Consider the following 12,500-nt stretch of genomic DNA (forward strand, 5'->3'; position numbering starts at 1 on the left):
TAAATAAATAAATGCGCCCTTTTAAAGCCCAGCCAGGCTCACGGGGCCCGGTTTCCCGATTTCTATGGCGTATGTGTTCCCCAGCTTGACAGGACGCCAGTCCATCGCAGCGTTACTCATTTTTGCCAGCTGAGTGTAGTGGAGCAACGTGAAATGAAGTGTTTTGCTCAAGAACACAACGTGTCGCCCGGTCCAGGAATCGAAACCACAATTTTACGATCATGATGCTGACACCCTAACCACTAAGCCACGCACCTCCACTGTGTACTTTATTATAGCTGCAAAATTTTCACAATGCTGTTACTCAGTGTTTCATGTTCCCGTTCGTCGAACAGCTGTGGCAGATTTTTCGGGTGCCATGGTACGGAATACCAATTTCTTTATTGCCTGCCGGGGCCAAACATAAAAATGGACAGAACAACTGATGGGATCAGTGAAGCGATATGATTTTACATATAATGTGACTTTAAAAATTTAAATACAACATATAAAAATCGAATGGAATTAACAATACAAAAACAAATGAAGCGACGATCAGGCCACGTTCCGACCCCACAAGCCCTGATCTACCGCTGGTACCTTTGTTTTCTTTTTTTTCTGTCTATTCACAAGGTTCCTTGCACGCACGTACCTTGCGGTACTTTTCCGGCGAGCTGGCAGAAACGTTAGCACGCCGGGCGAAATGCTTAGCGGTATTTCGTCTGCGTTACGTTGTGAGTTCAAATTCCGCCGAGGTCGACTTTGCTTTTCATCCTTTCGGGGTCGATAAATTAAGTACCAGTTACGCACTGGGGTCGATGTAATCGACTTAATACCTATGTCTGTCCTTGTTTGTCCCCTCTGTGTTTAGCCCCTTGTGGGTAGTAAAGAGATAGGTATTTCGTCTGTCGTTACGTTCTGAGTTCAAATTCCGCCGAGGTCGACTTTGCCTTTCATCCTTTCGGGGTCGATAAATTAGTACCAGTAACGCACTGGGGTCGATGTAATCGACTTAATACCTATGTCTGTCCTTGTTTGTCCCCTCTGTGTTTAGCCCCTTGTGGGTATAAAGAGATAGGTTTCGTCGTCTGTCGTTACGTTGTGAGTTCAAATTCCTCCGAGGTCGACTTTGCCTTTCATCCTTTCGGGGTCGATAAATTAAGTACCAGTAACGCACTGGGGTCGATGTAATCGACTTAATACCTATGTCTGTCCTTGTTTGTCCCCTCTGTGTTTAGCCCCTTGTGGGTAGTAAAGAGATAGGTATTTTTCCGGCTCCTTACTCTTTATACTTTTAAATCAAACCTTTGTACATTTTTTGCTGTTTTTTCTTTTTGCCGTTGAGAAAATAATTTAGCGATTCTGAGCCATAGATTACAAGAACTATTAGAACCGAAGATAAATATATCTTGCAAAATATTTTCCCCAGTTTTCTCACGGCTCCGATTGCAGCGACACTGTGCATAACTCTGTAGTCGCTGCCGTTTTCTTCGGTATAGAGAATTTGCATGTGCCACTGGCAAACTTCGTTACAAGTGATGCACGTTCCACAGTTTGACATGGAAGTTTGACAACCGGTTTTGGTCTGTTTACATCCCCATTACTTAGAGATTCGGCCAAAAGAGTACGATATAAGTCCCCAAAGTCCATCACCTCCTCACTGTGGTGGGGACGCTGGCAACGGGTAGGGTTCCTGGTAGGGCCACCCAAGGCGGATTGGTCTGACACCGAGTGGTATTAGGGCCACAACCTGGCAGACGGGGCACTGGTGAAAATCCTCGGAGTGTCTGCTTCGGCAACCGGCGGCTCCTCTGTCGTTCTGTCCCTGCGTCTGCTGACAATCTGCGGCAAACAGGATGTCTCTACATTCGGGATTGTTGGGGACCGCTTGTGAAATCCACATATTCCCACGAAACTTCTTCCATGAGTAGAAGAAGCCGACTCAACCCGCCCAGGGTGAATGTCGCCACAAGTAAGTAAGTAAGTAAGTAAGTAAGATAGAATAAGTAACCGGCTTTGTTCGACTTAAATCCTTCAAGACAATGCTAATGTTCCCAGCGTGGCTGCAGTCCAATGACTGACATATGCAAAAGATATTTTATTGATGGCTATATAAATCAGTAAGAAATTACAACATAAACACGAACAACTTGGCTAAATGTTTATTAAAATGAAATGTTTGCTTCCTTTGTATCTTCATCTTGTTTTTATTTTATCATTTGTAATGTATGTATCAGTTATTTGCCTCCTAAAATTAAAGAAAGAACAGAAAAATAAATCTTTGCGAAAAGGGTTAAAAAATATAAGTTGACAAGAATGACAATAACAAGCAAGTTCTGAACTATAATATAGACACACAAAGATGTTTTATGTATGACTAGCAGTATCGCCCGGCGTTGCTCGGGTTTGTAAGGGAAATAACTATAAAGCATTTTTAGAGAGTTATAGCCCAAAAAATAGCAAAAAAATGGGGAAAAAAATTATGGTAAATTTTTTTTTGAGAGTTAAAAAGGTCGAGTTGCGTCCCCTAGACAGTCTGTGGTTTGTGTTTCTGATTCTCGACCCCATGTCGAATTTATCGATCATTTTCAGAACTGGGGGAACTTTTCAAAATTTTCGCTGCGTTAGTTTTGAATTATGACATTGGGCTATGTGTGTGTCAAGTTTCATCAGAATCGGTTGAAAGCCGTGGTCAGGGTGAGGGTACAACCAAACAGACACACAGAAACACGCACAGACAAACTGCCGTTTATATAGAGAGAGATTTATACGCTTAGTGGTTACAGCAGCGGACTCGCGGTCGAGGGATCGCGGGTTCGAACCTCAGACCGGGCAATGTGTGTGTTTATGCGCGAAACACCTAAGCTCAACGCGGCTCCGGCAGAAGGTAATGGCGAAACTTCTGCTGACTCTTTCGCCACAACTTTCTCTCACTTTTTCCTCCTGCATTTTGCAGCTCATCTGCGACGGACCGGCGTCCCCTCAAGGTGGGGAACCTATACGCCAAGGAAACAGGGAAACCGGCCCTTATGAGCCAGGCGTGACTCGAGAAGGAACAGACATACAAATATACATCTATATGTATATACAATTTACACAAGCTTTTTCAGCCGTTTCTATGCAGAAGTTTAATAAACATGTACGCTTCTAAAAAGCATTGAGAAATTCTTTGGTTTAATATGAAACAGATTGCATGTATAATCTGAAAAACAATAACCCTTAATGTTTGTATATGTATGTATGTGCTGGGGAGCACAAACAGTGTAAACAAATCATATGTGCAGCTTCTTTAGCAAGACATTGCAGAATTCTCACCTGTCGCCTCCGACAGGTGAGACAACGATATAGCCTTTACACACATATGTGTGTGTGTGTGTGCGTGTATTGTATTTGATTATTTATATTATATATATATATATATATATATATATATATACGCATTATATATTTATACACATATATATACAAAACCTGGGGCATCTTTTCTCCTTTTGAAACCCAGTCCACACTAATCGACTGTCTATAATTGAAACCCCTTGTTGCAATGTATTTGAGGGCTGACAAAAGTCTGCTTCTAATATTCCTACGTATGTTTCCATGATTAGGACGATGTTCTGACAAAATCGTTAGAACGCCGCACACAATAAATGACATTTCTTGAGGTTTTAGCTTCTACGTTCAAATTCCACCGGGATCAAATTTGCCTTATACCCTTCCGAGGTCAATAAGATTGGTTGAACACTGGCTGAGCACTGGTGTAGATGTAATCCACTAGACCCCCACCCTTATTATTTCAAGCATTTTGCTTGTAGTAGAAAGAATTGTTATTTTTTTTTTAGCCCACATTTACATTCTAAGTTGCTGTCATTGCAGAATTTTGTCATCTACAGAGTATTTGGTTATTTCTTGATATATTTATATCGGCAATAGAGCCTGTGAGAGTATTGCTTTTGTCATTAACCGAATCCAAGTAAAAATATTTACGGAGATGTACTTGCATAGCAAGTGACCTGATCTGAAATCGTGTGCAGGAACGGAAACAATTGCAGTGTGGAAGGTGTTTATAAGCCATTTAGGAAACACACAAAATCCGTTAGATTCACATCAACATTTAAATTTAATTTGCCAAATTAGATGCAGCACGGAATGTTGTCAGTGGACAGGTCGCGGTTTCAAAGCGACGAAAATATTTTGGCAAATTAAATTTAAATGTTGAAGTAAATCTAACGGTTTTTGCGTGTTTCTTAAATGGCTTATAAACACCTTCCACACTGCAAGAAGAAGTCACAGGTAAAAAAAATGTCACAGTAATAAAGTCACAGGGTTTGTCCTGATCCTATAAATTAATTTTGACTTTATTACTATGACTTTTTTCCTGTGACTTTATTAACCGTCACCCATCAATCAACGAGAAATGCCCAAAATATTTGAGTGGGTTACTCCATTAAGAATTAAGAATTCCTTTGAAAATGCACCGTTGCATATCACAATTCTTTACTTTTATTTTTAAAGAAAAGGGAAACATACTGTCAACTTTGGATAACGTTGTTTACAACGTACAGTTCCTTAATAATTTTATGGAAATTTTCCGCTAAATCTATACATATATCACATCTCGTTTGATTGGTTGACTTACTGCTTCATCACTCAATGAAAATGCTACGAAGCTATCCGTGACAGCTTCTACCTCTGCCATGACATAACCTGTGCAGAGTGTCACTTAAGTAAGATGTTTCTTATAACAAGGTTGGGCAAGTTGCCGCTGTGAGAATTAGCTTCTGCTGACGTTGAGTATTTGCGATTTCAGAGAGGAGGGCAATATGTGGCATCTGCTCTAGCTTCTCTTTAGTGGGAGCTCAGCACTTGTGAGGGATCCTTTGGTTAGAAAGCTCCAAGTGCCGATGCAGTTGACGCGGTCAATACTGTACGGAAATCTCAGTCTACAATTTATTTCTAATGAAGAGAAGCTTCCCTCAACGTAATTCAGAGCAATCGTGCGTCAACGAAAAGAACGCGTAATATTTGTCTGTCATATGACAAACAGCAGCGTAAATTCTTCAAATATATTCACCTATATATGTACAGAATTCAACGAAGCTCCACATAACAACAGTCAGATGGCCTTGCTATGGGTGGAGTACCTTCGTTCATTTGTCTTAGACATTACCTGGGTCTCTACAACAAAGGCAGCATTCAACAGGAATGACGGGTCCATGTGGAAAACGCTACACAGTTGCATTGTATGCTAGAAATAGAAACTAATTAGTTCTACATAATATCGGTTTCCTCTCTCAAGTACAATACTATGGCGTGTTATTTTAGGTTAGAATATGCATATATATATATATATAAAGGCGGCGAGCTGGCTTCTACGTTAGCATGCCGGGCGAAATGCTTAGCGGTATTTCGTCCACCGTTGCGTTCTGAGTTCAAATTCCGCCGAGGTCGACTTTGCGTTTCATCCTTCGGGGATCGATATAATCGACTTAATCCGTTTGTCTGTCCTTGTTTGTCTTATCTGTGTTTACCCCCTTGTGGGTAGTAAAGAAATAAGTATTTCGTCTGCCGTTACGTTCTGAGTTCAAATCCTGCCGAGGTCGGCTTTGCCTTTCGTTCTTTCGGGGTCGATAAATTAAGTACCAGTTACGCACTGGGGTCGATGTAATCAACTTAATCCCTTTTTCTGTCCTTCTTTGTCCCCTCTATGTTTAGCCCCATTGTGGGCAATAAATAAATAAGAGTATTATATATATATATATATATATATTTAATATATATATACATATATTATATATATATCATTTAGCTGAATACATCGACACTAGTACTTACTTTTGTTAAGCCTGATACTTATTCGATTGGTTTTTATTTTCCGAAGACTAGATTACGGACACACACACACACACACACACATATATCTTTATATATAAAAGTCAAGTCAAGTTGTGTGTCTGTCTCTTACGATTTAGATTCCTAACTACTCCCACATTTTGCGGTGCAGTGTAACCAAAAGCGGGTATCTTATAGTCGTGATTCATAACGAGCCCTTCTGGGTATTAGCGCGCGTCTACGATGAGTTTTTTCCATTTTAAATGCATTTTTTTTTGCTATTTTTTGGCTATAACTCTCTAAAAATGCTTATATAGTTATTTCCCTTAGAAACCCGAGCAACGCCGGGCGATATTGCTAGTATATATATATATAAATAAATATACGATGAGCTTCATTCAGTTTCTGTCTACCAATTCCACTCAGAAGGCTTTTGGTTGGCCCTAGGTTATAGAAGAAGACACTTGCCCATGGTGTCATGCAGTGGGACTGAACCTGTAATCATATGGCTAGAAAGCAAGCTTCTTACCAAACTTACCACGCATGCGCCAATACACATGCGCACGCACACTCTCACACGTGCGCGCGCGCGTACGTGAGCAACCTTTTCTTCATTCTGGTGTTCGCGCGCGTCGTGTCGTTCGTTCGGGTGTACGGGGGTGCCCTGATCTTTCTGTTATAAGCACAAGGGGTGAAATGCGTTTGGGTGGAGGCCTAGTTGATTAAATCGACTCCGGTGCTAAATTTATACCTCTTTTGGCGTTCCCCCACCCCACGAAAGGTCGAATTTCAGCATCACGAAAGGACGAACTGCAGGATATATCTGTGAGATATTTGAACACCCAAAGCCAAATTCACCGTTGCTATCGCAGGGAAAAAATTCTCTCTCATGTTAATAGATAGAAAACACCATATCTGCCCAGTTTTGCACACTACCGGATTCCTACACGCAGCGTTACTAGCTCATTGGCCTTCGTCAATGGGAAATACCAAGGAAACGTAACTCTGGGAAGATTTAAACCCGTAGCTCTAAATATAAAGAAAACATTCAACAACATTTAATGCATTTACTGCACTTTGCTGTCCTTTACTGCACTTTGCTGTCTTTACTGCACTTTGCTGTCCTTTACTGCACTTTGCTGTTCGGAAGAAATTCTGGGCTATCAGCGCAAAACAATTTTAAGGCATAGGCGAAGTACAATTTCGTTAAATATCATCATCATCATCATCATCATCATCATCATCGTTTAACGTCCGTTCTCCATGCTAGCATAGGTTGGACGGTTCGACCGGGGATCTGGGAAGTTTGTCATATATCATAATTTCTGAATTGAAGTGTGTTCTGAGTAAATCGACGTTTGCATATACCTAATCACTGGTTGCCTTGGGTCCTGCTGAATTTATGTATGTATATATATGTATGTATATTTATATAATTAATGTATAACATAAAATGGTACATATATATATATATTTCCGTGCGTGTGTTTATGTATGTACATATATATATATATATATGTGCGTGCGTTTGTGTAGATATACACACCCATATATATATTATAATATATATATTATATATATAATATATATATATAATACTACATATATATATATAGATATATATATATATATAACAATTGCAGCGTGGAAGGTGTTTATAAGCCATTTAAGAACACACAAATGCCGTTCGATTCACTTCAACATTTAAGTTTAATTTGTCAAAATATTTCGTCGCTAAAATCCGCGACATGTTCACTGACAAAAATCCGTGCTGCATCGGATTTTTGTCACGGATTTTTGTCAGTGAACAGGTCGCGGGTTTTTAGCGACGAAAATATTTTGACAAATTAAACTTAAATGTTGAAGTGAACCGAACGGCTTTTGTGTGTTTCTTAAATGGCTTACAAACACCTTCCACGCTGCAATTGTTTTCGTTTCAGCACACGATCTCAGATCAAATTACTTACTATGCAAGTACATCTCCGTAATATATTATATATATATATATATATATAATATATATATATGTATAAGAAACTGTGGTACAGCAAAGCATCAATGTGTGCTGGAAATAACTATTTCTTATTTATAATTCTACCTTCACGGTGCTTTATTTGGCTGGAATATGATACTACAATGATATTTAAAATTATATATATACACATACATATAACTACAAACACGCACACATATATATATATATATTTAATATATATATTATATATATATATATATGTATATACACACACACACACATATATATATGCATATATCTACAAATACGCACACACACGTTTCTATATTTTAATATATGTATATATACATATATGTTATATATATATATACATACATCTACAATATATATATCTACAAATACATACACACACACACACACACACATATATATATATATATATATATATATATATATATATATATACGTATTATATATATTTTATACACGTATGTGTGCGTGTGGATGTGTGTGTCGATTTCTATTTGTGAAGTATTTCACTGATAAGATTTAAATGGTACACAGAGAAAGATTCATTTTAACTATTTTAGAAGCTAAAGCGACTAGTATAAAAAAACAAACTTTTTTACGGTTTTAGAGAACAAATCAGTGAAGTGGAACAAAACTTCTGCAAATAACGTGGAGAAGAAAAAACTCTCCCATTGTAACAGGCATAACAACACCATATCTACCAATTGTTGCACTGTACCAGATTCCTTGAGGAAACGTTCCGGGCTCTTTAACCTCCAGAATGGGAAATACCGAAGAGCGGTAACTCTGGACAGATTGAAAGCTATTGGACTGCTCGGTCAGAAGAAATTCAGGAATATACCTATTTCTTTATTACCCACAAGGGGCTAAACATAGAGGGGACAAACAAGGACAGACATAGGTATTAAGTCGATTACATCGACCCAGTGTGTAACTGGTACTTAATTTATCGACCCCGAAAGGATGAAAGGCAAAGTCGACCTCGGCGGAATTTGAACCCACAACGTAACGACAGACGAAATACCACTAAGCATTTCGCCCGGCGTGCTAGCGTTTCTGCCAGCTCGCCGAGTACATACTAGACAGTGGTTATTAAGAAATAAACCAATAGTGACTATAACATATTTAACGGTGACACTTACCTTTTTTTGATCCACAGCACAGGATTTTTTTTAAGGGAGATTTTTTGGGCTTTGCATTGTTTATCAGTTCTTTGGCTTTCCTTTCTTCCTCCTCAATATCAACCTGCAGAGCTTTCTCGTCAGTTGGAACGTCTACCTCTATGATCGGTTCTTCTTCTTCCTCCTCCATGTAGTCGGGTGACGTTGAAGTGTCTACCAATCTCGCTTCTTTTGTCTCTGTTGCGGCATCTTCTGTTTCCCTTATTATTACGCTGTCTTCATCGGCATTTGATTGCGGTTCGTCAGCATTTGATTGGGGATAGCTATATAAATGTCTGTACGGTGCTTCCAGTTTTTCTTCACCCTTGAAATTGGCCGTGTCTGTACTTTCGCTATACACACATGTTTCACAAACAGAATCGTCATCAAATACGTGATCAAGTTTGACGAAAGGAAGTGGTGGAATATCAACGTTTAAATCAAAATCAAGAGGGAAAGGTCCTCTTTGGGCTATGCTACCTCCAAACAATTCTTTATTTTGCTTCCCTTTCGGTTTGCAAGTAGGATCCCAACAGAGTGCTAGGTCAACACAAACATTTCCCATAACAGACGCGTTTTTTTTGTCTCCTCCTAATGGGGTTTCAAAGGTATAAGTCTTCCTTCCAATCGCATCAGTCATCTTAGAGAAATCCTGCGCCGCTGATAAATTTGTATCGGCTTGATTTGCAGCTCGACAGTGTCCGCAGACAACTGGTTTTTTGCAATCATGGTGATGGTAGTCATGGTGGTGATGATCGTGATGATCAATAATATGAGGAGGATCAAGATGATGATGATGATGAGGATCATGGTGGTGATGATGATCCTCATGGTGATGATGATCATCATGGTGATGGTGATCATCATGGTGATGATGAGGATCATGGTGATGATGAGCATCAAGGTGATGATGATGCTCCAAATGATGGTGATGCTCAGGAGGAGCAGGTGGTAGAGGAGGAGGAGGAGGAAGTTCGTGATGATGATGATGCATAACGGGGTGATGATAATGCGGCACATGGTGGCAGTGTGCAGGTGGTAGTGGTGGTTTTCCACAGCATTCATCGCACAACGTGGGCATTTCCAATTCACATCTCATTTTGTTAGTCGGTCGAAAAGAGAAAGTGTTACAGCACCTTTTGCATCGTCTGAATATAGTTTCAGGAAAGTTAATATCTTCGTAGAGAAGCGAAGTGAAGGAGTCGGATTTCGAACTCTGTTCTTTCCTCTCCTTCATCGCCTTGTACTTGCATTTACTTGCACTGCATACCGGCGGAGCTGCCTCTATCTCTTCCTGATTGGGCCATCTAGTCGGATCATAATGGCATTTAACAGGGAGTTTACAGTGAATGCAGGGGTGCTCGTGTTCAGTCTTTTCAGATGGAGGGGCTGGGGGAGGAGGAGGAGGAGGAGGAGGAGGAGGAGGAGGACTATAAATGCATGTCACATGGTGTTTAGGGTGATGGCAGGGATGTTCTTCAAACTTGTCAGGTGCAGGAAGAACTTCCGGCTCATCTTCTATTTCCACCTCATCAATTCGACGGTAGCATCGAAGGGCCTCACACGCTTTACACAAGAAGTCCGCTTCCTCTACCTGGGATTCTACATCTTTAGTAATTTCTTTTGTAGTAATCGGTACGTTTTCATATATTACTTTGCCACAGCAACATGTTTTCTTGACTAACTTCGTTTCTGGCGTACGCGGACGTCTTGACTCTGAGTCTGGCGTACGCTTGCGCCCTGATCTTGCTTCAGGGGTACGCGCACGGCCTGATCTTGAATCTGGCGTACGGGTGCGGCCTTTTCTTGATTCTGGAGTACGCGCGCGTCCTGTCCTTCGTTCTGGGGTACGCCCACGGCCTGATCTTGATTCTGGCGTTTGAGAACGGCTTGACTTTGAATCTGGCGTACGCGAACGGATCTTTCCACTGTCTATTACTATATGGCCATGTCTAAGACAATGTTCACAAATGAAGTCGGTTACTACAGCCTTAGTATCAGTCTGTTCCGCAAATGGATACGTCTCTGCTTTAGGTCTTCCGCACTTTTGGCACAAATTGGCCTTCGGGCTCAGTTGTAACTTAGCGGTGGTACCGTGTATGTGGTGACAACAAGGGTCTATGATAAGTTTCGTTGTTTCTACTTTACGGGGCTTTTCCTTCTCCTCCGCAATGGAAACGGTTATTTCACCTTGAGCTCCTCTGGCCCCTTCCGGGCTAATCGCACATCTGGTTGCACCGTCGGGATCCTCGTAAACTGACAATGTCATATTCTCGGGAGTACTGACGCGAACCCGTGAATCCTCATACACATGTTCCCCTCTTCCGGATATCTGAATCGGAGAGATGGGAGGGGTATAACCCTTTTTGGTTGGATATTTTAATATAACTTTCTGCTTGTCCTCATCTACAGCAACCTCAGGTTGGCCCGTATAATGTAGGGCCACTTTTGCGCTGTCCTGGGGCATCTTGACAAGATGATATTGATAGATTTAAATGCGCGTGTATAGAGATAGATCGATATAGGTATATAGAAAATGTTTGGAATATATCAGTAATTGCTTGTGTATATATTTAATTATTCTTTTCAAAGAATTGTCAGTTCATTTGTGCTTGAAAAAGTCGTTTCAATAACGCTGTGTAATATGTCGAGCAATTTTTGTACGTTTTTCTATGTCGATGTGTACATAAAAATATAGATATGCATGTATGTGTGCGTCTTTTAATACATAAATATGTTTATATGTGTATATATGCTATGGAGAAAGACAAAGAGAGAAGGGGAGAGAAAGAGAGAAACCTTCCAAAAAAAAAAACAGCGGCAGGAGAGATAATGATAAAGGTTTAAATAGTAGGAGTGATAAATATTACTTGTTTTCTCACCCTCACCCTCTTTCTCTCCCTCTATGTATGTATGTGTATATAAGCTATATATATATGTGTGTATATATATGTATATATATATAAATATATATATATATAGCTTATATATAGGCTATATATATATAGCTTATATACAAGCTATATATATATATATATATATATTATATTTTGTATAACACCTTCAATCTGAAGATTGATTCTTATAAGAGAAGTTGGTACAACTGTTTTGTGCTAAAGATCTTTCACAGATAAAGCTTGATGAGGTTGCTTAAAGGTAAATTTAAACGAGAAGGACAAAAGCACGCCTGAAAACGTACACGTATATATAAGTGTGTATGCAAACGTACACGTATATATAAGTGTATATATATCTGCGAATATACGTGTTTATATCTGCGAATATGTGAGTTTGTAAGTAGGAGGAGGAAGCGGAAACTGGAAACTGGAAACTGTTTCGTATTGCAAATAAAAGACGATGAAGTCGGAACGGAAAAAGGAAGAAAAATTAAGAATATAATTGAGGATTTCTTCGATCACATGCTGTCATTTTTTCTTCCTCTTTGCGTATAATCCAGGCTATTTGGCGGAAATTTTCCCTTTGGTATTTCTTTTCGTAATTCCTTTCTCTCAAAATTTTCGGATTCT

The 12,500-nt window shown here is 39.7% G+C and overlaps 1 protein-coding gene across 1 annotated transcript; it reads right to left on the reverse strand.

Annotated features, from left to right (window-relative positions):
• Positions 1 to 2,196: 2,196 nt before the first annotated feature.
• On the reverse strand, positions 2,197 to 9,716 carry LOC118768644. The gene is made up of 2 exons (XM_036515491.1): positions 8,956 to 9,716; positions 2,197 to 2,227 (listed from the first exon to the last, which is right to left on the reverse strand). The coding sequence occupies exons 1-2, from the start codon at positions 9,611 to 9,613 to the stop codon at positions 2,217 to 2,219; spliced, it is 669 nt and encodes a 222-aa protein (XP_036371384.1). The 5' UTR covers positions 9,614 to 9,716; the 3' UTR covers positions 2,197 to 2,216.
• Positions 9,717 to 12,500: the final 2,784 nt, after the last annotated feature.

The sequence above is a fragment of the Octopus sinensis genome, unplaced genomic scaffold, assembly GCF_006345805.1.
Source record: "Octopus sinensis unplaced genomic scaffold, ASM634580v1 Contig00162, whole genome shotgun sequence".
NCBI classification, from domain to species: Eukaryota; Metazoa; Mollusca; class Cephalopoda; order Octopoda; family Octopodidae; genus Octopus; species Octopus sinensis.

What these genes read in the sequence shown, in the direction of transcription:
- LOC118768644 (XM_036515491.1), bottom strand. Translation starts at nt 9,613, where the DNA reads ATGACTGATGCGATTGGAAGGAAGACTTATACCTTTGAAACCCCATTA.